Raw genomic sequence first — 27,341 nt, 5'->3', positions numbered from 1 at the left:
TAAAGAAAACAAAAGGCAGGAGGAGGAAGGATTTGCTCTCTCTGCTTGACTGTCTTTGAATGGGGACATTGAATTGGATGTCTCCTGCCTGCAGATTCAGACGTGCCCTGGGACGCACAGCATCTGCTCTCCTGGGCCTCCAGCTTGCTGCCTACAAACCCTGGCACTTCTCTGCCTCCATAATCATGTGAACCAGTAACTTATAAAGCTCTTTATGTTATGTAACTATATATTCAGGGTGATATTTGTTGGTTTTCTCTGGAAAACCTAGACTAAGAGACGAACTGGACACACGTTATCTTATTTCTCCCCAAATCCCTCCAAGATAGGTGTGGTGGCTTTTTTTTTTCTTTTTCTTTTTGCTTTTTAGGGCTGCACCCGTGGCATATAGAGGTTCCCAGGCTGGGGGTCAAATCAGAATCAGAGCTGTAGCTGTTGGCCTACACCACAGCCACATCAACTGGGGATCTGTGCCGCATCTGCAACCTACAGCACAGCTCACGGCAATGCTGGATCTTTAACCCACTGAGCAAGGCCAGGGACTGAACCTGCAACCTCATGGATGCTAGTCAGATTTGTTTCCACTGCACCACGATGGGAACTCCGAGGTGGGTGTTTTTAACCTCCTCTTACAGATGAGGAAGGCTACCGCTCAGAGAGGCAAAGTGACGTCCCCAGGAGGACCAGACAGCTGGCAGGAGGCTGAACTAGGAGACTCAGAGCCCAGGCCTGACCTTCCTGCTATGCCCCTGACCCACAGGAATGAACTACCGCCTGGGTGAGAGGACGTGTCATGACAACTGGAAGCACCTGGAAATGGCACCAGGTGAGGGTGGAAGTGAGCACTTGGGGCAGGAGAGGAGAAGGAGGTGGGGTTGCAGGGGCTCAAGAGTCCCTGCTTCCCTAAGGACGTGCAGAAAGATGGCTGTGGGCCAGAAGCTGCAGGAACGCCTGTAAGTCTGTCCGAGAACCACTTTTCTTCCTTCTTCCAGTAAGCTGCTTTTAAACCCAAGTTGGGGGACACTGAGATGGGGTGAGTGTTCAGGGCTGGTGCTGTTTATAACAGCAGAGAACTGGGAGAAATCCTAAAAGTCCAAGATGAGGGTTAAACTAGGGACAGCCATACCATGGCTGCAGCTGGTAAAAATGGGAGGAGATTGGGCAAAGCAGTGTGGTGGGAACATTAAATGACTCACTACATTTTTGACAGCTTTTGACCATTTAAAAAAATTTAAATGGTCGAAATTTTTAAAAATTAAAAATTAAAAAAACTAGGTAGAATCCCCCAAATGTGGCTGTAAAAGTGTGTAAAATGACATGAAAAGACATGGGAGTTCCCGTTGTGGCGCAGTGGTTAACGAATCTGACTAGGAACCATGAGGTTGTGGGTTCCATCCCTGGCCTTGCTCAGTGGGTTAAGGATCCCGTGTTGCCATGAGCTGTGGTGTAGGTTGCAGACGTGGCTTGGATCCCGCGTCGCTCTGGCTCTGGCATAGGCCAGTGGCTACAGCTCCGATTCGACCCCTAGCCTGGGAACCTCCATATGCCGAGGGAGCAGCCCCAAAAAAGGCAAAAAGATAAAAAAAAAAAAACATAAAAAGACATGGTTGAAATATTAATAGACAAAAGGAAAAGCAGGTTCCAGAATATCAGGTCCAAGAGGACCCCATTTTTCTTAAGGAAAAAGGCTCAATGGACATAACCCAAGTGAACAGTGGTCACCTGTGAGTGCTGAGCATATGGGTGATTTGTGTTTTCTTATTTTGCCTTGTCTGTATTTTCTTAATTTTCTGCACTGGGCAGCTTTATCCTTGTAAACACAAAGCAGGGTGGTCAGATGGAGCCTTGGGCTTTTACACTGAGAGGTCACCAGGGACCCAAACTTGGGATGGTCTGTGAGGTGGCCTCCCAGCTCCTTCTGAACGTCACCCACGTGGCTCCGTGTGAGGTCTTGGTCTGCTTCTGTGGCCAAGCGTCAGCGAGGACATGCTTCTTCCCCTTAGGTCCCCTCCAGGAGGTAGAAGTCATAGCTCAGCTCTTCCCACTTGCCTGGATCAGCTGTTGCTGAGAATGTGGTATAGGTGGAAACTTCTGGGCCTGGGATTATTTCTAGAATCACAGAGCTGGAGAGAGGACCTTAAAAGTTATGTTGCACAGCTCAACCCCCTGCCAAGGTTTTCAGTCCTTGCCCAGTAGCCCAGTGAGTTGGTCCCCTGGCCTGTGCTTGCAGACTGATGGTGAGCTTGATACTGTCTAAAGCTGTACCTTCCAACCTGTTTAGAAATTTCATCTCTATATCCAACTTTTATGCTCCCTGAGATCATTGTCAAGGTCATGGCAAATGAGGAAGTGGAAGCAATATTTTGAAGAATAATTTCTCACATGCTTAATTTACTCACACTTTTTGTTGGTGGGTATCAGATGCCCAGCCCTCTGCCAGGGGATCAGGGAAGACAGAAGAATATACAGGCTCACCTCAGAGATGCTGCACGTTCAGGACCAGACCACCTCAATAAAGCCAATATCAAATTAAAGCAAGTCACATGAATTTTTTGATTTCCAGTGTGTATAAAAGTGTGTTTACATTATAGTGTAGTCTATTAAGTGTGCACTAGCATTACATCTAAAACAATGTATATACCTTGGTTAAAAAAATACTTTATTGCTCAAAAATGCTAACCATCTGAGCCTTGGGTGCCTTGTAGTCTCTCCACTGTGGAAAGTCTCATCTCACTGTTGAAGGCTGCTGACTGATTGGGTGGGGATTGCTAGAGCAATTTCTTAAAATAAAGCAACCATAAAGTTTCACTGCTTGCACTCACTCTTTCTTTCACAAATGATTTCTCTGCAGCAGGCAGTGCTGTTTGATGATAGCATTTACCATTCCTTCAAAACTGAAGTCAATTACATTTAGGCCTTTAATCCATTTTGAGTTTATTTTTGTGTATGGTGTTAGAGAATGTTCTAATTTCATTCTTTCATGTGTAGCTGTCCAGTTTTCCCAGCACCACTTACTGAAAAGACTATCCTTCCTTCATTGTACATTCTTGCCTCCTCTGTCATAGATTAGTTGACTATAGGTGCTTGGGTTTATTTCTGGGCTTTCTATCCTATTCCATTGATCTATGACAGTACCGTGCTATTTTGATGACTGTAGCTTTGTAGTATAGTTCTAAGTCAGGAAGTCTGATTCCTCCAGCTCCATTTTTTCTTTTCAATATTGCTTTGGCTATTTGGGGGTCTTTTGGTTTTCCATACAAGTTCTGTGAAGAATGTCATTGGTAATTTGATAGGGATCGTGGAATCTAATATATGGCATAAAAGATCCTATCTACAAAGCAGAAGCAAATCAAGGACGTGGAGAGCAGACTTGTGTTTGGCAGGGGGGAGGTGGGAGGTAGTGGGATGGATGGGAAGTTTGGGGTTGGTACATGCAAACTATTACATTTAGAATGGATAGGTAATGAGGTCCTACTGCACAGCACAGGGAACTATGTCCAATTTCTTGGGATAGAACATGATGGAACATAATATGAAAAAAAAGAATATATATATATATATATATATATATATATATATATATATATATATATGTCTGACTGGGTCACTTTGCTGTACGGCAGAAATTGAAGGAACATTGTAAATCAACTATATTTTTATTTTCTGCTTTTTTTGCTTTTTAGGGCTGCACTCGTGGCACATGGAGGTTCCCAGGCTAGGGGCTGAATTGGAGCTACAGCTGTGGGCCTACGCCAGAGCCATAGCAATGCCAGATCCTTAACCCACTGATCGAGGCTGGGGATCGAACCCGCAATCTCATGGTTACTAGTTGGATTCATTTCCACTGCACCACAAGGGGAACTCCTCAACTATACTTTAAAGAAACATTTTTTTTGTTTGTTTGTTTTTGTTTTTGTCTTTTTTTGCTACCCCTTGGGCCGCTGCCGCGGCATATGGAGGTTCCCAGGCTAGGGGTCTAATCGGAGCTGTAGCTGCCAGCCTACCCCACAGCCACAGCAACGCGGGATCCGAGCCGTGTCTGCAACCTACACCACAGCTCATGGCAATGCCGGATCGTCAACCCACTGAGCAAGGGCAGGGACCGAACCCGCAACCTCATGGTTCCTAGTCGGATTCGTTAACCACTGCGCCATGATGGGAACTCCATAAAGAAACATTTTAAAGATTGGAGTCAATTACCTCAAAACTTGCCACTGCTTTGTCAACAAAGTTGGTATAATGTTATAAACGCTTTGCTGTTGGTTTAACAAACTTCATTCCATCTTCACCAGGAGTAGATTCTATGTCAACAAACCACTTAGTTTTCTCATCCATAAGAAGCAACTCCTCATCTGTTAAAGTTTCATCGTGAGGTTGCAGTAATTCAGTTTCATCTTCATGTTCCACTTCTAATTTTAGTTCTCTTGCTATTTCCCCCACATCTGCAGTTATTTTTTTTCCACTCAAGTGTTGAATTCCTCAAAGTCATTCATGAGAGATGGTATCAACTTCTTAAAACTCCCGCGAATGTTTGTGTTCTGATCTCTTCTCATGAAATCAGGAATGGTCTTAATGGCATCTAGAATAGTGAATCCTTTCCAGAAGGTTTTCAACTTACTCTGCCTGAATCCATCAGAGGAATCATCTGAGGCAGATATAGCCTTACAAAATATTTTTCTTAAAGAATAAGACAGCAAAGTCAAAATTACTCCTTGATTTGTGGGCTGCAGAATGAATGTCCCATCAACACGCGTGAAAACAACATGACTCTCCTTGTCCATCTCCATCAGATCTCTAGGGTGACTGGGAGCATTGTTGATGAACAGCGATATTTAGAAAGAAATCTTTTTTTCCCCAGCTATAGGTCTCAGCAGTGGGCTTAAATATTCAGTAAGCCATACTGTAAACAGATGTGCTAGCATCCATTCCTTATTGTTCCATTTTTAGAGCACAGGCAGAACAGATTTAGCATAAATCTTAAGGGCCCTAGGATTTCCAGAATGGCCAATGAGTTGGCTTCAGCTTAATGTCCTCAGCTGCATTAGCCCCTAACAAGAGAGTCAGCCTGTCCTTTGAGGCATGGAAGCCAGGCATTGACTTCTCGTCTCTAGCTATGAAAGTCCTAGATGGCATCTTTTTCCAACAGGAGGTTCTTTTATCTACAGCGGAGATCTGCTGTTTAGTGTAGCCACTTCCATGAGTGATCTTAGCTAGATTTTCTGGATAACTTGCTGCAGCTTCTACCTTGGCTCTGGCTGCCTCACCTTGCAGTTTGATGTTCAGAGACGGCTTCTTTCCTTAAACCTCAGGAACCAACCTCTAGCTTCTAACTCTTCTTCTGCAGCTTCCTCACCTCTCTCAGCCTTCTAGAATTAGGGCCTCGCTCTAGATCAGGCTTTGGCTTAAGGAAATGTTGTGGATGCTTGGATCTTCTATCTAGACCACTATAACTTTCTCTAAATCACCAATAAGGCTGTTTCCTTTTCTTATTACTCATGTGCTCACTGGAGCAGTGCGTTTGGTTTTCTTCAAGAGCTTTTCCTCTGCATTCACAACTTGACTATTTGGTGCAAGAGGACTAGGTTTTGGTCTCTCTCTGCTTCTGACATGCCTTCCTCATGGAGCTTAATCATTTCCAGATTTTGATTTAAAGGGAGCAATGTGCGACTCTTCCTTTCACTTGACCACTTGGATGCCATTGCAGGGTTATTACCTGGCCTGACTTCAACATCACATCTCAAGGAATAGAGAGGCTGAGAAGGGGGTGGGGGGAACAGCCGGTGGGAGGAGCAGCCAGAGCACACACAGCATATATCGATTGTTTGCCCTCTTATATGGGTGCGGTGCATGGCGCCCCAAAATGATTACAATCGTGACATCAAAGATCACTGATCACCATGACAAATATCATAAAAATGAAAAAGTTTGAAGCAGTGTGGGAATTACCAAAATATAACACAGTGACAAGAAATGAGCCAAAGCTGTTGGAGAACTGGTGCCGAAAGACTTGCTCAAGGCAGAGTTGCCATGGACCTTCAATTTGTAAAAAACACAATATTTGCAAAGTACAATGAAGCAAAGTGCAGTGAAATGAGGTGTGCCTGTAGTAAGGCTTCTGTTCCTGCTCACAGCTAGGGACAAAACTTGTGCCTAAGGAAGTAAACAAACAATGTGCTAGGAAGTTCAGAGCAGGGGAGGGTCATGCAGGCTGCTTGAGGGGGTGGGGTAAGGGGGCCGCCGAGCCTTAAAGAAAGGGAAGGTCTCAGAGGGGCCTTGGCAGGTGACAGGGCCACCTCTAGCTGGTGTGGCGCCTTTGTGTAAACTGGAGAGGTGCCATTACCCTAGGACACTTGTATCTACTGGAAAACGTATGATACACATGCAAAAAAAACTAGACATTTGGGCATTCCCTTGCGCAGTGGGTGAAGGATCCAGCATTGTCACTGCAGCATCTCAGGTCCCTGCTGTGGCACAGGTTCCATCCCTGGCCCAAGAACTTCCACATGCCACAGGCATGGCAAAACAAACAAACACACAAACACTAGACACTTGACGCTGTCTTCCAGGAAACTGTCCCAATAACCACTGGGAGTTGAACCCCCTTTGCCGTCTACGTGGCCTGGCACAGTGGGCCTTTTGTTTTCTTTACAACAGCACCCGGGAGGCCTGGCTGAGGTGTTCCAGGACAAAGGGGTCCTGGTGGTGGCAGAAAAACAGGCTTGCTCCATGGCCAGCTTGACAGGGGCAGGGCGCTGGCATGGGGTGGAGGTGGCAGGACCAGAGCTTCTAAAATCAAGTCTGATCCTTTGATGGGTCCTCTGCCCTTACCGAGCCTTCTCATTTCTTCCTCTTGCCCTTTTCAAGGCACGTTCATGATCCTATTGGCCTTGTCCTGTGAAGGGTGGGGTCACCATTATTCACGGCATGGATGGGACTTTTTGAGAGTTGGGACACAGGAGGTGAGAAGTCAAAGGACAGCCTGCGCTGTCCATGCACCCTGATTGCTCCGACCTCCCTGGAACTCAGAGAGCGAGACAGCCAATAACATCTCTCTCCTATGTACCCAGCAGTGGCTCGATCCCCACCCCCGCACCCCACAGGGTCAAGAAGACAACGCCTAAGACAGGTCCTATTCCCTCATGTTGAGGTGAGGGGAAGCTGAGGCACAGAGAGGGGCAGTGACTTGTCCAAGGCCACACAGCAACTCAGTAGCCAAACTGGCTTCCTTCTGTCAAATTCTCCTCAGACCCTGAGGTGAAGCGAATGTATCCTCAACTCTGAGAGGGTAGAGACACAGACCAACCCTCCTGCCTTCCTTCCGTCTGCTGACTGAGGCTTGCCAGCACCCCCTGGCAGAAAGCAACAGGCAGGAGAGGGACCCCTCACAGGTCCAGAATCTTGGGGTGGTTGCTGATGTGGAGAGAAGAGGCCCTGGCTCAGTTTGGTTTGGCAGTGGCTCTCACTTGGCTCATGGCGCAGGTAAGCCAGCAGGCCAGGCTCCTTCGAGAGCCAGCACAGCTCGGGCCAACCCCGAGAGGCAGTGCCAGGGGGAAGGAGGTGGCCCTAAAAGCCCAAGTTAAGGGAAACTCTGATCAACCGACAGGTAGATACAAGCAATGTGGTTTATCCATACAATGGAACAGGAGTCAGACATAAAAAGGCATGAGGCACGGATCCACGCCACAGTGTGGATGAACTTGAAAACACGTTATGTGAAAAGAGCCAGACACGAAAGGTCATGTATCGTATGATTCCACTTACATGAAATATCCAGAAGAGTAAAGACCATAGAAACAGCAGATGAGTGATGGGCAGTGGCTGGGGGAAAGGCGGATAGGGAGTGGCTCTTTAATGAGGACAGGGTCTCCTCTTGGGGGTCATGAACATCCTTTGGAACTAGGAAGGGGTGATGGCTGTACAACATTGTGTGTGTGTGCTGAGTGCCACTGAGTGGAATGCTTTAAAAGGGTCCCGTTATGTAAATTTCACCTCAAGAGCATCATCGTCCTAATAAATAGGAGGAGGAAGAAGCAGCAGTTGCTGAGGCTCTAGAAGGCCAGCCTTCTCCTCTTGCAGGAAAAGACCTAAGACTCTGCATCTCTGCCCCAAGTAGGGGGCAGGACCAACAGCCCATGGTCTGCACTATGGCCCTGCTGCAGGGTGGCCCTAAGGCCTGGCCAGGCCCTAAGGCCTCACGCAGTCTTGGGAAGAGAGGCAGCTGGCCTCCACGGTGGCAAGTGGCCGCCGGGCCTGGTCTCAGCCAAGGGTGGGGTGGCACTCTGGAAACACTGGCCCCACAATTCTCTGTCTGGATTCCATAGGCTCCGCCCAATGCTGCAGGGCCCCACAGAAGCGGGGGGACCCTGCCTGACCTCCTGGGCACCCACTTCTACCTCAGGCCCCTCCAGGGCCCCTTTGGGGCTTGACTGTGGGGGCGCCTACTCTCAGGTGTTTGAGAAACACCTGCCTTGCGGCTGAACAGCTCGGCCTGTTGGAACAGATGTGCTCAACCTGAGCCTAAACCAGCCCCAAGCTTCTCTTCTTCGGGCCTAGAGCTGCTTTCCCTGGAGCCGAGCCCTGGGATGGGCAAGGACAGACTAGTGCAGCACGCACCCCGTCTGTGTTCCTGTAGCCCCAGCAGCATGCTGCTCGTCCCGAGGCTTCCGCTTCCCAACTCTCAAAATGTCCCCCCTGGTTTGGTGGCTGTCCCAAAGCTCAGTTGAGACAAGGGTGGGCTATCTCTCAGGACGAGGTGAAAGGCTGCAGGGCGTCTGCAGTTCTTTGGGTCAGACCTTCTGAGAACTTGCCTGAGACTGTCCCCTCGCCGCCCCCCGACCCCCGCCCTCAGCCCACAGCCATGTCCCTGGGCATTCCACTGAGAAAGAAGGGCCAGCCCCGAAGTGGGGGCAGTGGCTTCCCCATAGATGAGGAGGGTGTGCCCGTCATGCTGGGTTTACGGTCAGAGGCATTGCAGGGTCTGGCTTTTTCTTTCTCAGTTCCTGGCCCAGGTCCTTCCCTGATCCTTGGTTCGCTCACCCCCCTGCGGGCATCTGGGCCACAAGGGATGCAGTGGGGACAGACCAGATGACAAGTCCAGAGCCCTGGGACCAGTTTGGGTGGAAACTGAGTGACACTGGGCTACCTTCCTGGTCCCTATGGTTTCAAAGAGACACTGCTGGCATTTTCAGCAGGCGAATATGCAGACCTGCCCCATGGCTGAGGGATGCTTGGCTCCCCTGGCCCTTCCCGCTAGAGCTGCCCGGATCATTGGGAGAAGCACAAACACCCACACACATTTCCAGCCCTCTGGGAAGTGGGGGTGGGGGCCTCCATGGGACTCTTTCAGCCTCTTCAGATTCTAGGAGCCCTGGCAGCCTAGCTGGGCTGCCTCTCCTGAGAACACTGTGTACCAGCCCCTCTGCTCACGCTAGGCTGGGTATGCTGGAGAAGTGGGGGCATCTCCTCTGTTAATCCCCAGGACCCCTCTGTCACTCCTCTGTTACTCCTGTTTCTCCCCCCCCCCCCCCCCCGCTGTCTCTGACAAGGTCCGAGGCCTCAGTCATGCTCCCCCAGCCCCCACTCTCCCCACTGAGCCTTGGGAGGCCCAGCCCCTTCCACAGCTCTGTGTGTGTGTGTGTGTGTGTGTGTTGGGTGGTGGGGGGCGGGGGGGACGTCTGAGGCCACGATTTCTCTGCACAGGGGCTTGTCTGTTTCAGGTGGCTCGTCTCCGGCAGTGACAGGAAGGGAATGCCAAATTAGCGCTGGGTAATAAATTCTGCCAAGGCAATAAAACGCAAGGGGAGGGATAGATGGAAGAACCGCAGCAACTGATTAAACATTTTTGTTGGCAGTCACAGACACATGGCACATTTTCCAAGGTTTGCATCAAGGAGACATCTGGCCACGGCCTCCGTGAGTGTGTGTGTGTGTGTGTGTGTGTGTGTGTGTGTGTATGTGTATGTGTGTGCGTGTGAGGGAATGTCCTGGTGAGTGGAGACAAGGGGGCCAGGGAGGGCAGGACCCTCTGAGGGGCAGTGGGCTGGGGAGCAGGCACTATTTGGGAAGCAATGACCTCAGCGAGCGGGGTTGGGACACTTCCCAGGCGGGCAGTGCTGGGATCTGCTCCCATAGTCGGAGCCTTGGGCCTGGGCTCGCCTGCCAAATCCGTGGGCTGCACGGAAGAGGCCTGGGAAGAGAACGTTCCGTGCCTGAAGTGCTGCTGCCCAGCCCCACTGCACTCCACACCCAGACTCAGGATTCAGAACTCTGGGCCTGAGGCCCAGGCCTCTGCTGAGTCTGAGAGAGAGAGCACGTGCCATGAGACGGGGTCGGAGCAGGCCTACAGGAGCACCCTGGGGCCTGACTCCTCGGGCTCCCTGATCACAAGGTCTTCTCCGAACCTCTGCCTGCATCTCTGTTCTCCCAGAGCATCCTTCCTCCCTTCATGGCCCTGCTGTGCCCTGGGACTCAGACCCCCTCTGCCTCCGGGGGATTGTCCCCTGTGCTGGTGTGAGCTGCGTGTGTGCATGCATGTGTGCACGGTCTGCGCCTCCCCCACAGGCTCTGGGCTTTCCTCCTTTCTGGCTTTCTCCCCAAGCTTGCTGACCTCGCTGTGAGGCCCCACTAGGGCCCTACATGGGCTAATTGGGACCTGTGACACAGGGAGGGAGAGGGACAGTGGCCAGCTGACTTGGGCTGGTCTTCTGTTAGGAAGAGCAGGATTTCCACATAAAGCTCCCCTGTCCTTCAGAGACCTGCCCCTGCTCACGGGATCCAGCCTGGGCTTCTCGGCTTCCCCCGGAGACCCTGCCAGGAGCAGCCCTACGTCAAGGCCCCTGAAATGCAGGCCAGGGTGTCACTGTGACAGGCCGGGGGCTGCTCAGAGGATGCATCCCTCATTGGTGTCACATTGGAGGAAGTGTGTCAAGATCCTGGTTCCCACACACTTCAGACCCCGCCCCCAGAGCTATCCGCTCCCGCTCCAACCCAGTGCCCATGAGCCTCCAGGGGCTTTTTCCCCTCCTACCTCACACACAGGGAGATGAACTTGGGCTTCATCCGCTGAGTCCAGCAACAGTGAAGAGCATCCATGCTTCCTGACCCCAGACAAGTGTTCCCTTGCTCCCACAGAGGGAGCACAGCTCGGCCTGGCCTAACTCTATACCCCCTAAAGAACTGGGTCAAGAAGTTCCCGTCGTGGCTCAGTGGTTAACGAATCTGACTGGGAACCATGAGGTTGCGGGTTCAATCCCTGGCCTTGCTCAGTGGGTTAAGGATCCAGTGTTGCCGTGAGCTGTGGTGTAGGTCGCAGACACTGCTCAGATCCCACGTTGCTGTGGCTCTGGTGTAGGCCGGTGGCTACAGCTCCGATTCGACCCCTAGCCTGGGAACCTCCATATGCATGGGAGTGGCCCAAGAAACGGCAAAAAGGCAAAAAAGGAACTGGGTCAGGTCCACTGCCCAGCCCTGTGACTCCATCCTTTCTGCCCTTCACATGCCTCAGCCCCAAGGGGCAGGTTACCTGTGTCTCCGGGACCACGGCCACTTAGACCCCAGTCTCCCCACCTCCAGGCCCCCTGAGCTTCGGCCCAGCATCTGCCTCCTGAACCTTTCCCTCTCCCTCAACCCACCTAGCCTCTCCTTCACCAATATCACCATCTACTCCTTCCCTGGACAACACCTGCTCACCCTCTGGGTCACCTGCCAAGGCCCAGCCTCCCTGCATCATCTCCCAGCACAGGACTCAGCTCCCTGTATGGTGTCTCCCTCTTTGCAGTTTCGAGGGCTGGCAGAGGGCCTGACACCAGAAAATGTTTAGAGGATAAAGCTTTGTCTCCCCGCGATAGGAGGCGCCCAAAAGAGATGGTCACCGGGCCCAAGTCTCCACCTACCTCTGAGAAGAACACGGAGAGAATGACCAGACTGATCCAGTGTATCACGCCAGCAAACTGGAATGCACTGGAAACTGCAAGCACAATAACAGGAGCCAATTTCAGGCGCAAGGAATTAGGTGCATTGGTAGAGGGGGCTTCACGGTGTGGAGGCAGGCCTCTGGGGGCCCAGGAAATGAGCATTTAGATCTATATGCAGCTGGGCCAGAGACCATCAGGGCGGCTTTAAGGGGTGTCTGTGATGGAGGAGGTGGGGGTCCTGGGATGCTCTGTCTTGCTCCTTCTGAGGGGTGGCCTCTGTCTCCCGACAGGCTGCCTCTCAGAGGCCCCGCTCAGCCCCATCAACCAAGCTGGGCTTCGTGCCACAGCCATCCTCCCAGCAAGGAGCCCTCCAGAGGGGGACTTCTGAAGACATCCAGGGCTCTCGGACCTGGGGAGGCAGCTTAGGTCAGGGCTAAATCCCCTCCGCAATTTACCTCCAAAGCACCGTGCACTGTTAGTGGGACCTAAGGTGGGCTTACTTGGATTTTGCATTCTGAAAACTCTGAGTGGCTGAGATGGTAATATCTGCCAGGGTGTTAGGGGGAGAAGGATCAAGACCAGAAGAGGGAGCCAGGGGTGGGGCAGGGCATGTCAGCCTCCTGCAAGTGGCAGAGCAAGCAGCTGGGGTCTGCTAGGCTTCTGAACTCCAGAGTGTGAGCGGGGGGGAGCCGTCAGCCACTGAGAGCTCCCACCCCACCCTCCACCAGGCAATCTGTGGCATTAAGGCACCACCTCTGGCAGGTCCTTTTATCATTCGGCAGCCCTGACTAAACTCTGAGCCATAGCAGAGCATAGTTTATCAAGGAGCGAGGTCAAAAGTAGGGCACTGGGGCCCCGGGCAAGGGTCAGGCAGGCTTAGATGGAGAGTGGGTGGGAGAGGAGTACCCCCCCAACCCCAGGGGCCAGCCTGAAAGGGATACTGGTAGGCCATCCGCTGGCTGTGGATGCAGGGGCTGCAGACAAGATGCAGGAAAGCTGAGAACATGCTAGCCTAGCCAGGGCTGCTTCTCTCCAGGGCTCTGGCCAGGCCTGCTCAGCTTGCAGCTCAGATCCCCTGGGGGCCAAGCGAAAAGGCCCAAAGCCATCGGTGGGGTGGGCTGACCCAGAGAGAAGAACCCACCGCCTCCCCGGAGCTCTGAGGTGAGCAGCCCCAGGGGTGGGTGGAAACAAGGTCCTGGAGCGTGTTTGGGGGAAGGAGGCTGCAATGCCAGCTTCCAGGGGGGAGACTTTGGGGTCCCTGGCTTTGGGTCCAGATGAGCCTTGGTAGGCAAGCCCCGACACGCCGTGGATTCTTTCCATCCTGAGTCACATGAGTACTGGTGGGAACCGGGAGGCTGGGGCCTGTGTGACTCTGAAAAGACCTCCAGATGATTCTGGAGACATAAAATCTCTCTCCATTATTTCTCAAATGAATTCCTGCGCCTTTTTTTACGGTTTGCTTTAGAAGAGCAATAAATCTCTGATTGTGCGTTTTATGGAAGTTAAGATGCCTTTTATGAGCTGCTATTGGATCTCCCACCAAAATCAATCTCCTGGATACTTAATTTTAAGCAAAATTCCAGTGCCGGCCAGGTTCTCAGTTCCTCTCAATGCTGTGTCACAGCCTGAGTGGCCGAGGGCCCTGAGTATAACCCACAACAGGGAAAGAAAGACTCTGTTATGGTCAGATCTCATAAAAAGCAGACGTAGGGATGAGCGGGAGGGAAAGTATACAACATGGTTTAATTGAAGACAGGTTGAGTGTAAAACTAGTGTGGTCACATTCTGCTGGAAGGTACTTTGATTGGAACCAAGGGGCCACCAGCTGTACAAAAGCCAACGAGGCTTATCAGACAAAAGCAATCCTGGGCTCCCCGCCATCCTCGCTCAGAGACTAGGGAAGGCCAGTGGGACTTGGCTGGAGCTTTGACAGACCCTGAATACCGAAGGTCCCGTATAGGATCTGGGGGCATTTGAGAAAACAAGTCCAGGATGACTGAATGGGTCTGGGGATGGCCGGATCTCTAGTCCTGGATTTTGCCAAAGGCAGGAAAGGAGGAGGGGGTAGGGTGGGCACCAATTTCATTTCTTTTTTTTATTTGCATTGAATGAACCATCTTCTGGACAGGGGACCTCTCCACTCACTCAGCCAAAGCTAGGAGTCAAGACTCTTGGCCCTCCCCTCCCGGTGCACCAAATGGGTCTACGAGGTGGGTGGACAGGAAGCCCACTGTGCTGGACAGAAGAGACATGAAGAAGGACAGAAGAGGGAGCAGACAAGCCATTGGTTGCCATGTACATCAGACTCCTGGGACCATAAACTAGGATGAACACCAAAAGGACCAGGATGGGAGAGAGAACTGGCCTGATGGCTTGAAGTCCCAGTGCTACTACCTCTTACCTAGGGAGTCTCACTTCTCCAAATCTGAATTCCCTTGTCTATAAAAGGGGATTCAGTCTTGCCTATCACAGGGTTGCTCTAGGATCAAACATATGGAGAAGTGCTTTCAAAATGATCATGTAACAGATAAACAGCACCGCCAACTTACAGCTAGATAAAAATACAAGGAATCCTATCGTCACTGTGGCTGCTGTCATTATTAGTTATGACAAGGTGAGATGTCTCCACACATGGGAACTCTCTTTAAGCTACAGAAAATTCCAACCTGGAAAATTCCAAATGGGAACAATAAAAAAAAAAAAAGGTGCATACAGGGGTCCCCAACATTTTTGATCTCATCAGTTTCTGATCACAGACTGCTGGGGAGGGGGAGCAAAGAGGCCACACTGGGTGTGGGGGGCACCCCGATGCTGGGGGTGACAGAGAGAGAAGCCACCAGAGGCTTTCCTCCCTGTGGCGACCCGCACGAGCCGTGGGGCCAGGGGTGGGCAGTGCCATCGGGCTGGGGGCAGGTCACACTGCTGGTTGGGGACCCCTGATGGATGCACATGGAATATTGACATCATAGGTATTTGCATAGGTATCTCTCTTGCTACTCACACTGGAGAAGCTTTATATCTATTAGAAGTTCCAGAGTCAGGAGAATCACCACCAATATTACACAGGCTACCAGGAAACTGTTGACACTCGCACTGAGCAAAAATACCTGCCACACGGCTGCTCTCTTCCCACAGCACGGCTTCAGCCAGGTGGACCTGTGGGGACAAAAGTTAGAGAGGAGGCACTGAGAGGGGGGCAAGGTCCCCGCCACTGCCCTGCTCTCAAACCCACCCTTGTCACACCTCCCCCGCCCCGTGAAACAGCTTCCTTCAAGTGGCCACTGGGTAGGATCAGAGTAGAAACATTTCATTAAGAGATGAAGCTGGGTTTACAGGCTGATCTGGGCAGCTCAAAGCATCTGTGTTCTTTCCTCTTATCCTTATTTTATTTTTTATTTTTTGTCTTTTTAGGGCCGCACCCTTGGCATGTGGAAGTTCCCAGGCTAGGCATCTAGTTGGAGCTACAGCTGCTGGCCTACACCACAGCCACAGCAACGCCAGATCCAAGCCGCGTCTTCGACCTCACGGCAACGCCGGATCCTTAATCCCCTGAGTGAGGCCAGGAATCGAACCCACAACCTTAAGGTTACCGGTCGGGTTTGTTAACCACTGAGCCACGACAGGAACTCCTCATCCTTATTTTACCTTTTTTTTTTTTTTTTGGCTGCGCTTGCAGCATGAGGAAGTTCCCAGGCCAGGGATCGAACCTACACCACAGCAGTGACAGTGCCGTATCCTCAATCCACTGAGCCAGCAGGGAACTCCTCCTCATCTTTAAAATCTTTGTGAAACCCAAATCTTAGAGGCTTGTTGTAAAGACGGAAGATCATACAAGTTATTGGAGAGCCTGGGATGTGGTAAGTGCTGTGTGACTTATTATTATGACTATACATTTAACGATACTTTTGTGTGATCTCAGAACACAGTGCAGGCTCTGAGTTTAGGAGACCCTCAGTCAACCTCTAATAAATGCTCAATGAATGAATAAGTGAAATTTCCATCTTTTTAGCTACATAAAGGAAAGATTTCAACCAGATCCCTGTTTCTCAAAGGTTGTTAAGAAATGCTAGTTCCACAGGATGTGAATGGCTATTACTCAATAAAAAGTTTCCATGGCTGGGGAAGTTTTGGAAAATCTGGGTCAAAGTTAAATGGATGTTTTTCTCTGCAGGCCATCTGAGTGTCATGATGTGCTATTACGCATTGCTGTGCTCTAAAAGGAATTTACAGTATCAGGGTTTCCCAAACTCACTGGCCCTTGGCATGCTTTTGTCACGTGGCATGTGGAGGGACTAGGGATTTATAGAGCATCTTTTGGGAAACCCTTGACTAGATGATGGTGAATGTTCATACATAGACATGAGGCCACGTGGACAGAAGCTTCCCTGAGCAGGTTTGGGAGCGGGGAGGAGGCACGGCATCTCAGAACTGGGGGGCTCTCAGGGCATCTGACCCGCTCCCTTCAGGAACACAACATCCTGGTGAAAAGAGAGTGCCTCTGAGGGAGCATGGGGAGGCTGAAGTCGAGCCCCCCTGCCTTGGTAGGTAATGTGCGAGCCGGACCCACCTGCCTGCCTTGATGAGGAAGAATTAGGTGCCCTAGAGCACAAGATACAGCGCTAGCGGAGGAGGCCTCCCTTCTGGCTGGGCTTCAGGCTCCCGAGACCATGTCAAAGACACTCTGGGCCTCAGCCTCCCTGTTTGTAAAACTCCTGAACCTCCAGGGTTATTGAAAGTTAAATGAGAAAATAAATCTGACCTGCAAAGCACCATGTGGCGGATGGTGATGGTGGTGATGGTGGTGGTGATGGTGAGGATGACAATGGTGGTGGCGGTGACGACAGTGACAACGGTGATGGTGATAAATTATCTGATGGCCCAAAGACTCAGCCACCACTTCCTGTCCTTCCTGTCCGGAGCAAGCAATTGGCTGGAGCCTCCTGCAAAGGGGTTGATCCCCACCCCCAAGGATGTTGCTGGAAGAGGAGCTCTGCCTTGAGGTACTTGCTTCTCCCTGAAGGAACAATGTGGACGCTTCAAGGAGATTTCTTCCGCACAGTCCATCCGGGGGAAGCTTGAAGGAGGCCCCAGCTGCTGGAAGGTGGGACAAAGCGCATGGCTCTTCCAGAAACCTGGCAGGACATTTGGATTATCTGAATCTTTCTGGATGTTTTCCAAAACCTATGAAAATGACAGGTATCCTCGGCTCTGTGGGAATAGGAGACTGGGGGTTCAACCCCCAGGCTCGGGAGCTGGTCCCAGGAAGAGGGGAGAGGGAATTTCAACCTTTTAGGGGGCAAGAGGAAGAAGGCAAGTGATGGGGTAAGAGGAGGAAGGCATTTTGGACAGGTGGAGGGGGACTGATGTGACCCCCAGATGGCCTAGACTGGGGCAGGGGGTGAGGAGAGCAGCCAGGCAGAGGAGAGGGTTCTCACTGAGAGACAAGCAGAAGACAGAGGGATAAAGGTGAGTGGAGGGCAGACTGAGGGCCACTGAGGAATGCCTGCCTCACCCACTGCGTGTGGGTTTCAAAGCCTGTTGCAAAATCTCTTCTTTCCATGTTCCCGTAGGTTCATGAGGGCTGCCCGCAAGCAATGCGCTATGGGGTAAACCCCAAACTGACACCATGCGGAGCTTAGCAGGGTTACCTGAGAAAATACAGGACAGCCAATTAAATCTCTGATAAACAATGAATTCATTTTCTGGTATAAGTATATCCCAAACACTGTGTGGGATAGACTTATACTAGAAAGTGTTTATCTGAAATTCAAATTTAACTGGGTGTCTTGTAGTCTTATTTGATAAAACTGACAGCCCTAAACTCAGAGCAGAGGGGTCGGCAGGGGGCCTGGTGAGGGTGGCTGTGATTTGGTCAGAGGAATGCATGGGAACCCTGGGATATAGGTGAGAAGCCAGTGTCGTGAAAGGAAGGGGCCCAAGAGGTGCCCAGGTGGGAGGGCTGACTGTGTCTGTCCAGCAGGCCAGGACAGAAGGACTAGGGTGGCCGAGTTCAGAGGGACAGCTGTGCCCCACCTGGAGATGCCCAGGGTCTCCATCCACAGGTGCTATCAGCTGGGTATTGCTTTTGCGCAGGAAAGACCCCTTGAATTTTCAGATACTTTTGGCCATGACGGCTTGGCTGACCTCCTCTCCTCCTGATCCATCCTGTGAGTGCCACCCCTCCTTCTTTTCCCACAACGTGACAGGCCCGCCCCGTTCTGCTTGGCCCTATTTTAATCTTCCATGCCTCTCACCCCAGTTGGCGCCCAGCCTCCAGCTGCCTCAGCACTTCCTCTGGAAGTTTCGTGCTTGCCTCCTACTCTCCTGCTACCTCCTCCCTGTGGCTGCAGGCACTGCCAGGTCCCCAAGGAGACCCAGCTCCAATCCCACATCCTCTCTAAAATCCAGGCCAATCATCTGTGGCCCCTAAACTGAGGCAGAGTCCCTGTCTCCTGAAATCTGAGGCAAGCACCTTCTACAGTGATAAGTAAAAAGGCCAGGGCTGACGCCTGCCCAGCAGCCAGAGGAAGACTCCTATGCACATTCAGGGGAGGAGTGGGGCCACCTGCTCATCTCTGTGCCCATGCATCCCAGAGTGAGGGTGCGCCCCTTAGAATGGGGGCCTTCACCCCAAGAGGAAGGTCCCACAGCGAGAAGGGGATGAAACAAACCATTTGTTTTTTTCAAGTAGCAGGCTTACTCTAGAAACTGGAAACTCTAGGCTTGGTCTGCCCCCAAGGGAGGGAAAATACATTTTATGCTGCTGCTTCAAATGTTAAGATGTTGCCTTTTTTTTTTTTTAGGGCCACACCCTGGCAGATGGAAGTTCCCAGGCTAGGGCTTGCATCAGAGCTGCAGCTGCCGACCTACACCGCAGCCACAGCAATGCAGGATACTTAACCCACTGAGAGAAGCCAGGAATCGAACCCTTGTCCTTGTGAACACTAGTCAGGTTCATAAACTGCTGAGCCATGATGGGAACTCCCAAGATGTGGCTTTTTATTTTCCTGTTTGGTTAGAAAAACTTCCTAAGCAAGCCTGGGGCTGGTTACTAGGAAGCAGTCGGTGCAAAGTGGGGACCTGCGGTGAAGAACTGCAGGGCAGCGCCTGCAGTCGCCTGCGCCTGAAGCCGCCCACACTGGCCTGGCCCCCACTGGCCTGGCCTTGGGAGCAGCCAGGGAGGGCCCGGGCAGGTGGCAGGACTCGGAAACCAGGAGGGGAAGGTCTGGAATTCGAGGGAATGCCACACAGCTTAGGTGCTGTGTCACATTGTGATCCAAAAGGGTACTGTCTCTTGGGCAGCTGACATTCCAGTGGGTGAAACAATAAACATAACAGATTAGGAAATGAGACGGCGTGTTAAAGATGCTGGGTATTGTGGGGACAAACGGGGCATGAGGGGGGGGACATTTTAAATGAGATGGTCAGGGCAGAAAGTACCATGTGTGCAAGGGTTGGAGGGAGCCAGGCCTGCGGGTATCTGAGGGTGAGGTTGAGATGTACACAAAAACAGGAACTGTTTGTGGTGAGAGTCTATGCAGCCCCCTAAGAATCTCCAGCACAATAAACAGCAGAAGGGCAGGAGCCAGGAGCGGGGCTGGGGGGAGGCGGGCGGGCTTCCCTTTCAGCGCTGCAGCAGCTTACCCAGCCCACCTGGGGAGATACTGCAGACGTTCCCATAGCCCTTGGGGCAACTGGCATAGCTCCCAGAGAACCCTAAGGCAGCCTCAAAGTGGAGCTTGGGCCCACTGCCCCGGTCCTCTGCTCCCAGCCCCGTGGTCCTCTCTGCCTTCAACAACTGGCCCCTTAATCGTGACAATCTGGGGATGACTTCCTGCAACCCACTTTTTGTACAAGTTCAAGGAGTGCAATTTGCACATGTTCTATATGAGCCCCAGGGCCCCAAAGCAATATACACAGAGGTAGACTCAAATGAAGCAGTTGGAAGGAAACCACCTGTCCGTCAAAGAATGGATGTTACCCAGGGATGGAGTAGTTGGTGAGGGAAAGCTACCCTGGGGCAGGGGGAATACAATCTGCACCCAGGTAAGTGGTTCTCAACCCTGGCTGATCTGAGGACCACCAAGAAAGCTTTTTAAAAAACGCAGTGCCGTTGTGGCTCAGCAGTAATGAACCCAATGAGTATCCATGAGGATGTGGGTTCCATCCCTGGCCTTGCTCAGTGTGTTAGGGATCCAGTAATGCTATGAGCTGTGGTGTAAGTCACAGAGGTAGCTCAGATCTGGCGTTGCCGTGGCCGTGGTGTAGGCCGGCAGCTGTAGCTCTGATTCAGCCCCTAGCCTGGGAACTTCCATATGCTGTGGGTGTGGAACTAAAAAGAAAACAACACCACCACCAGTGCCTGGGCCACACACTCAACCACTTAAACTGCAACCTCTAGGGTGGGACCCAGGCCTTAGTATTTTTTGATGTCCTTAGGTAATTCTAATGTTCAGCTGAGACTGAAAACCACCATCGTTGGTCCTTGATGCTCAGAGAGGGGCATCTGTGGACCAGCAGCATTAGCATCACCTGGGAGCTTGTTAGACATGCAGAATCTTGAGCCTTCCCATACCCACTGAATACGCGTCTGCATTTCAATGAGATCCCGGCTGATTTGGGTGACAGCCACCCACTGCTTTGGATTTAGTTAGAGGTAACCGGTAACTCAGGAGGTGGGCAGGGCATGGCAAAGGGAGTTCGGGTGCAGCAAAGGCAAGCGGGTCCCCAGTCAGTCCCTGGAGCAGGGGCACAGGACCCACCCCCAAGGAAATGGTGAAGCAGCAGACCGGAGTCAGAAGGTGGCAGTGACGCTCACTGAGACTGCAACTGTGTGCTGCGGGTGTCGAGGGCTTCCTTAGTCCAGGCCTCAGGATGAAGCCAAAGTCCAACCAGGCTCTGGGCCTCCAGATTCTTGACGAGCAGGATCATGGACCCCAAGGCTCCAGGACAGAGGCTGGACTGAAGCAGCAGACTTTCTGGCTGCCCCAGTGTTTGGAAATCCCAAGCTGCTAATAAAATTTCCTCTGAAATTCGAATGACTCAGACATTCCTGGGAGGCTGTGTTTTAACAGAAAAATAGAATCTTTCCAGCTTCAAAATATCCCGGAGTAGTTAAATAATGACTAAAGGAGTTTAATGGGCCAAAAGGGAAATCAGCATTGACTCTTTAGAGAAGATACTTTTCCTGTATCTCCAGCCTGCAGCCCATCAAAGCCTAGAGCGGGTTCTCAGGGTGGTGTAATCCCCAGAAACACCACCAGAGGGCAGGTGTCTCTCAATTTCCTATCGGTGCAGCGACAGAGCGCGGACAGCTCCAGGAGGCCGGTTTGGGCTGCCAAAGTCTGAAAATACCAACAACCAGATGGCATCTCCTGGCAGGCAGGCGAGTGTTCTACTGTGAGGGTCCACCAGTCACTCCTTAGGCCCCATAAAAACCCTGGAGTGGGAGGGGAGGCTGGGTGCCCTTCCTGCTTCTGCTTAATATACTTAGGTGTCTTGATAAATAAACATTTGAGAGAATAACTTTTAGTTCATATTAACATGAACTCCGGCAAGTTTTTCATGGATCCTCCATATGAGGTCAGGCCACGTGAGTGGCCAGCCCAGAAGGAGGTGGCTCCAGGTCACTGCTCCATCAGGCAGCATTCCCAAGCCTGGCGCTGAAACAGCCCCGTTCTGAAGGGCAGAGCAGAACTGTGCAGAGCCAGGATGGCAGGGGCTGTGTTTGCTCCTGTGGGGTCTGGTTTCTCCCACCCTGGAAATCCTCAGCGTGGCTGGGAGGATGCATGATGTGGGGAGGGGGTGGTGGCTAGGGTACGGGGATTATGGAGACCCCCAAATTGTCTAAAAAGGTACTCACAGGCACAGTCATGGCATCCCGGAGGAGGTGGAAGGTCACAGAAGAGCCTACTTCCCTGTAGGGAGTCAGACCAAGTGGCCCTATCAGTCCTATGTTGAGATTTTCATCCATCAAGTCCCCAAAGAAAGGGGCTGCAGCTGAAGCCTTCCTAAAGTTGGGCCACTCACTGGGTCTCCCTACCCTGCCCCAACTCTGACCTTAGGAGGCACTGCTAGACCAGAGTGAAACGATGGCCCCACGCCTGAAAAATGCACAAAACCACAGCACTGTGCATAACATTCCAGGGGGTGCAAGGACCCCCTGAATCTCAGTGACAGGTGTTTTAAGGACACATGGGAGCCAAGTTTAAACCCCGAGACTGGGCAGTCTGAGGCCCCTCCAGGCCCCGAGATGCTCCAGTTCTGTGCTGCTGGACACCTGTGGCCTGGATGCCACAGACTGGATGGTGGTTTCATCAGCAGAGCATCCTGGGGCCCCACTTTATTCTTCTCTACCATATCTATTTCAGAGGATTAAAATACTGTCAGAGAGAGCCACGAAGCTGACTTAAATCCAGCATCTGGTGTTGACCTGGGTTTTATTTTTAATTGATGTACCAGACACTTATAAGGCACTTACTATGTATGTATGTGTGTGTTCTGAGTGCTTCACAAATGTTATAACTCATCTACTAGTTTAAAAAGACAATTCCTTCAGTTTTTATCCTCTGTTGACAAACAGTGGGGAAAGCCGGACTTTCCCACCTGTCTAGGTTTTGGTGGTAACTACAGCCCCACCACTGACTTGAACTCTGCAGTCTTTGAGTCTTAGTTTCTTAATCCCCCGAATGGGAGTAAGTACTATCCACGTTTTCAGGGTTGTTGTTCTAAAATAGGAAAAATAACATGTGTAGGAGTTCCCGTCGTAGCTCAGTGGAAATGAATCTGACTAGGATCCATGAGGATGCAGGTTTGATCCCTGGCCTTAGTCAGTGGGTTAAGGATCCTGCGTTGTTGTGAGCTGTGGTGCAGGTCAAAGACACAGCTCAGATCTGGCCTTGCTGTGGTTGTGGCGTAGGCCGGTGGCTATAGCTCTGATTCAACCCCTAGCCTGGGAACCTCCATATGCTGCAGTGTGGCCCTAAAAAGACAAAAAAATTTTTTTAATTTTCAAAAAATTAAAAAAAAATAACGTGTAATAGCCCATAACAGTTCTTACAACACTGCCATGATTCATATCCACTGATGATTTAGGTATGTGGGCATTAGAAAAGGGATTAATCATCTAGACATGGGCAGTTTCAATATCCATTCCATTCTGCACATAGTGATTTCATGCCCACTAAGTGCCAGACACTGCAGTGGCTGCTAAGCAGGTGAGAGTGGTCAGTGCCTTCATCTGCACGGAGCCAACAGCCTTTATAAGTGAATTCCGACTATGCAATGAGCTTTTAGCCCTAGACTATCTTGAATAGCTAAACACCCAAAGGGAGAGAAAAAGGCAGGCGAGGGCTAGGAGCTCACAGGTGTAGAACTTCTTCAAGGAGATAAAAATCGACCCATGAGAACCATCCACCCCACACCCAGAGGGACAGACATCCTTTGACCTTGTTCTCATTCTCGCAGGGAGAACCAGAGCAGCAGGAAAAGCACTGACAAGCATCTCCTCTGTTCCTGTACCCAATTCCAGGAGGTAAGCCACAGCGGTGCACACACCCAGAAACGCGAGCACACAGCACACGCTGCAGTTCCAGAAGTCTCAGTTGGGAGGGGAGAGGTGACTCTCCCAGCCCTTGAGGGAATGAAAGAAACTGAAGTTCCCATTCAGGCAGCTTCAGCTCTGCAATCAGAGCTAAAGGTTACCCCCACTGGCATGGGGTGGACAGAGGGAGGAGGACCATGTGCAGCTGGGGTCGCAGGAGTCTGACAGGTGCTTGTTCCAGAATCTCAGACTGCTTGCATCCTGGGAAATGCCAGCTCTGGCAGGGTGTGGTGGCAACAGCCCAGAGCCAGGAGGTAGGAGCTGTCACCTCACTTGGCCAGCCATCATCCTGCTGGGGGCACAATGGCTAACACACACCATGGACTGGCTGCCCCTGGTTGGGGGGTACCCAGGGCATTGCCCACACATCTCTGAAGGGCTGCCCTGGGGTTCAAGCCTACTCGGGGGTTGGGGGCAGTGGGGTGCTGCTAGATCAAGTGGCCATAACACCCCTTCCCACCTCCATAGTCCTCAAGTCTGGGAACTGGCCACAAGTCTGAAAGTCTCCTTTGCGCCATGCTTTGTGGGCAGGGCTGCCTGGATGAGGTCAGCTTCCTCCTGATGGAAACCAGTGGGCTAGAGAGCTAGTTCTGAGTTGTGGCTTGGCAAATCCTGGATTGGCTATGCTCCCCCTTCCTCTATTTGGCCAACTTTCAGATCCCAGGTGCCTTTACTGCTGACTGGGGTCCCCCAAGCCCTAGAAATTCAGCTCAGTTTTCCTCAGGAGAACTGGCCTTGGGTTTAAATTTTCCTCTCCCCATTCCAGGCAGTGCTCATGCAAGCAACGGTGGTCAGAGGCGCCTACCGCCACCTAGTGGTTTCCATCGGCTGTACACCCTGCCCCTGTGAGGACGTGAGGATGAGAGGTTTAATTTCTGAGAAATAATAAATCTGTGAATTTATTGCCTCCTTAATCAATACAACATCTTTGCAGTCCTTGGACTACAGTAAATGGGCTAACCTGTTATTACCAGAAAATGTTATTTGATCCGAAGTAAACCTTTACTCCTCAGTTGGGTCATCAAGAACCCACATGGAACTCTGAGCCTACCAAAAATACAGAGTCCTGGGTCACAGGGTCAGCTTGGGTCCAGGACAGTCGGTGTGCGAGGGGAAGGGGCAGTGTTTTATTACAGACAGATGTCTTTGGCATCAAGAAAGTGGATTAATGAAGCACTTTTAAACTTTTTTCTCCTTGGGGGAAAGATGATGCAACAACTTCATGAAGCACATGATGAATGACTTCTAAACTGTGCTTGCAAGGTCACAGCAGGGATGGAACAGCCTTTTAATCCGGACCCTTGAAAGGCTTTTCCTCCTTCTAAAAGGATTTTACAATCATACTAAGAGAGGTGGACATATTCTGAAGCAAATTTGACTTATTTCTTTTAGGATGACTTTGTGAAGGAGGTGCAGAATCAGCAGGGATGGGCCAGCCACAGACCATGGTCTTGAGTTCTGCGGTGTGAGAAGCCTGGTCCTTCCCTGTTACTCTTCCTGGACCCCACCTAGGTCTGGGGCCAGCCCCTAACTCTCCCCAGATAGAACTAGGCTTCTCACTCTCTCTCTCTTTTTTTTTTGTCTTTTTGCCTTTTCTAGGGCCACTCCTGTGGTATATGGAGGTTCCCAGGCTAGGGGTCTAATCGGAGCCATGGCACAGCCATGGCAACGCGGGATCCGAGCCGTGTCTGCGACCTACACCACAGTTCACGGCAACGCCGGATCCTTAACCCACTGAGCAAGGCCAGGGATCAAACCCACAACCTCATGGTTCCTAGTCAGATTCATTAACCACTGAGCCACTATGGGAACTCCATTCCCCCCACCCCCTCTCTTCTAATCCATATCTTAACATAGTCCCAATCATCCACTCGCTCCCTCATTCAAGGCATCCCTTCAGTTAATCAACACCCCTCCATGTTCCAGGCTCAAAGGAGCTGATCCCTGCCCTGAGGGAGTACTGAGAAGCAGAAGCAGACTTGAGAAAAGGGTAGAGCCCAGTGTCACAAGTGCTGGGATAAAGGCAGGTCAAGGGCTGTGGGAGTGCTGAGGTGAGGCCCTGGCCTGGGTAGGGTGGAGCAGGGGACAGAAGACCTTCCAGAGAGGGTGGTCCTTGAGCTGGACAGTATGGAGAGAGAGAAGGGCATTTGGGGGTCATGGCTCAGTAGGTACCTCCCTTCCTCCTTCTCTGCCTCCAGCCTTTGTTTGCTGGCGTGTCTAAAATTATTTCAATCTTTATTTAAAGATGTTGCTATATTGGACCTTTATTCTTTTCCTAGCCTGGCATCTCAGAAACCATTAGGTTTTTTTTTTCCTCCAACTGTGAAGTTCCAGCAGAAATGTGCCAGTGGCATCATTGCTAAGCAATAACCTCCCCTTCTGTCTACACAGCCTTCCTTCTAGCTTCTCCTATCTGGGGGTCTGGCCCTGACCAACCAGATCAGACCTTTTAGAAACTTAAGATATGAATAAATACAAAAGGCTGAATATATTTCATTTCTTTGTTTTTCTACTTTGACAAAAATATCTTTACCTACTCTCCCGTGACCCTCTCTGCACCCTCTTTTCACCCAAAAGATGGGGATCACTCTCTCTCTCTTTGTGGCCACAGAGTTTCCTCTATAAAAGGGGGTGATCATCCTTGCCTTCATCACCCTCCTCACATGTGTGTTGTCACCCTTATATCACTTTTGGGCTTTGAGCCTCCCTAGGATGCAGACTGAATCTTCTGTGGCCTCTTGTCTAGCCCAGACCTTGCAAGGCAACCAAGCCTTCAAAGTAACATAGCAGGTTGAGAAGAGAGAGAACTCCCAGTTTGCTCTATGAGTTAGCCTCCTGCAAACCCAACGTCCCTCTTGCAAAGGTGGACGACAATAAGTTCACTGAGAAGCAGTTCTGTGTCTCACTTTCCCACAGTTGAAAGGGGCAACAACCAACTAGAGCCAGGTAGAAGGGGCTCTGGTTACATGGAAACAGAAAGCATTGTCCACTGGGACCAGGGACATGAGTCAAACTGCATCAGAGTGAAAGAACCAAGTCAACCCAGTGATTAAAGAAAGAGTCTGAGAAGGCAGACACGTCCCTAGCTCTCTCCCAAATCGAACAATGACAACAAAGGTAAAAGGAAAGATCTAATTTTGGATCAAAGGCTATGAAGGGAGATCTGGCTTTCTTAGAGGTCGGTGGTGCACTGTGGGTGATTCTCCAAAGTCTAGTCTACCCCTGGCCCATTGGATAAAAGTGGTGTGTTAGGGGAAATGATACAGTTCAAGGCGTGGCCCTGACTGGGCCATGGATTCCCAAATCCCTGACCATGTGACCCAGTTCTAGCCAATGAGGCATGAGGACAGAGAGGCTAAAAGATTCTTGGAAAGCTCTCTGTTGCTCTTGAAAGAGAGTAATGGGTTGCCATTCACTCTTGCCAGACATGTATGAAGAAGGATGGGGCCAGATGACCACCGGCAGCCCCCTCACAAAACAAGGGGAACCTTACAACGTTAGGATGAAGCCAACACTGCTGACAGCAGAGAGGACAGACAGAAGGAATCTGGTCCTTGTTGCTACTGTTGAGGGTCTGGACCAACCTCAAAGCTGCCCTGGCTCTGGGCTCCATTAGACGTGGGTCTATGAAAACACCCACTGTTTGAGTCTGAGATGGGATTTCTATTGCATGGAGTCCAAAGCACCTGGCCGATAGGATTACCAATCCTTTGTGAGAAGGATGGTGCAGTGAAGCGATATCAAGGCAGTAGAAATGTACAGCCCTTGAGATGACAGAACATGAGGATGAAGGAGAAGGAACTGAGCTGGTCTCTCAGGGTACCGAT

General features: G+C 51.1%; 1 protein-coding gene across 7 annotated transcripts in view; it reads right to left on the bottom strand.

The window, feature by feature from the left end:
• TMEM266 (transmembrane protein 266) overlaps positions 1–27,341 on the bottom strand; it is a 130,821-nt gene that overhangs the window by 41,417 nt on the left and 62,063 nt on the right. For 2 of the 7 annotated variants that reach the window (XM_047794668.1, XM_047794669.1), the window contains exons 4-6: positions 16,672–17,044; positions 15,020–15,068; positions 11,892–11,965 (exon numbers count right to left, since the gene is read on the bottom strand). In XM_047794668.1, coding sequence (XP_047650624.1) covers positions 11,892–11,965; positions 15,020–15,068; positions 16,672–17,044 — 496 coding nt within the window. Of the gene's footprint in view, positions 1–11,891; positions 11,966–14,461; positions 14,567–14,913; positions 15,069–16,671; positions 17,045–27,341 lie in introns of those variants that run through there. The other 5 variants (XM_047794673.1, XM_047794671.1, XM_047794670.1 and 2 more) reach the window with 5 other exon arrangements.

The sequence above is a fragment of the Phacochoerus africanus genome, chromosome 9, assembly GCF_016906955.1.
Source record: "Phacochoerus africanus isolate WHEZ1 chromosome 9, ROS_Pafr_v1, whole genome shotgun sequence".
In the NCBI taxonomy this organism is placed as follows: domain Eukaryota; kingdom Metazoa; phylum Chordata; class Mammalia; order Artiodactyla; family Suidae; genus Phacochoerus; species Phacochoerus africanus.
Note: the sequence above shows the minus strand (reverse complement) of the source record. Positions and strands in the feature narration are given on the sequence as shown.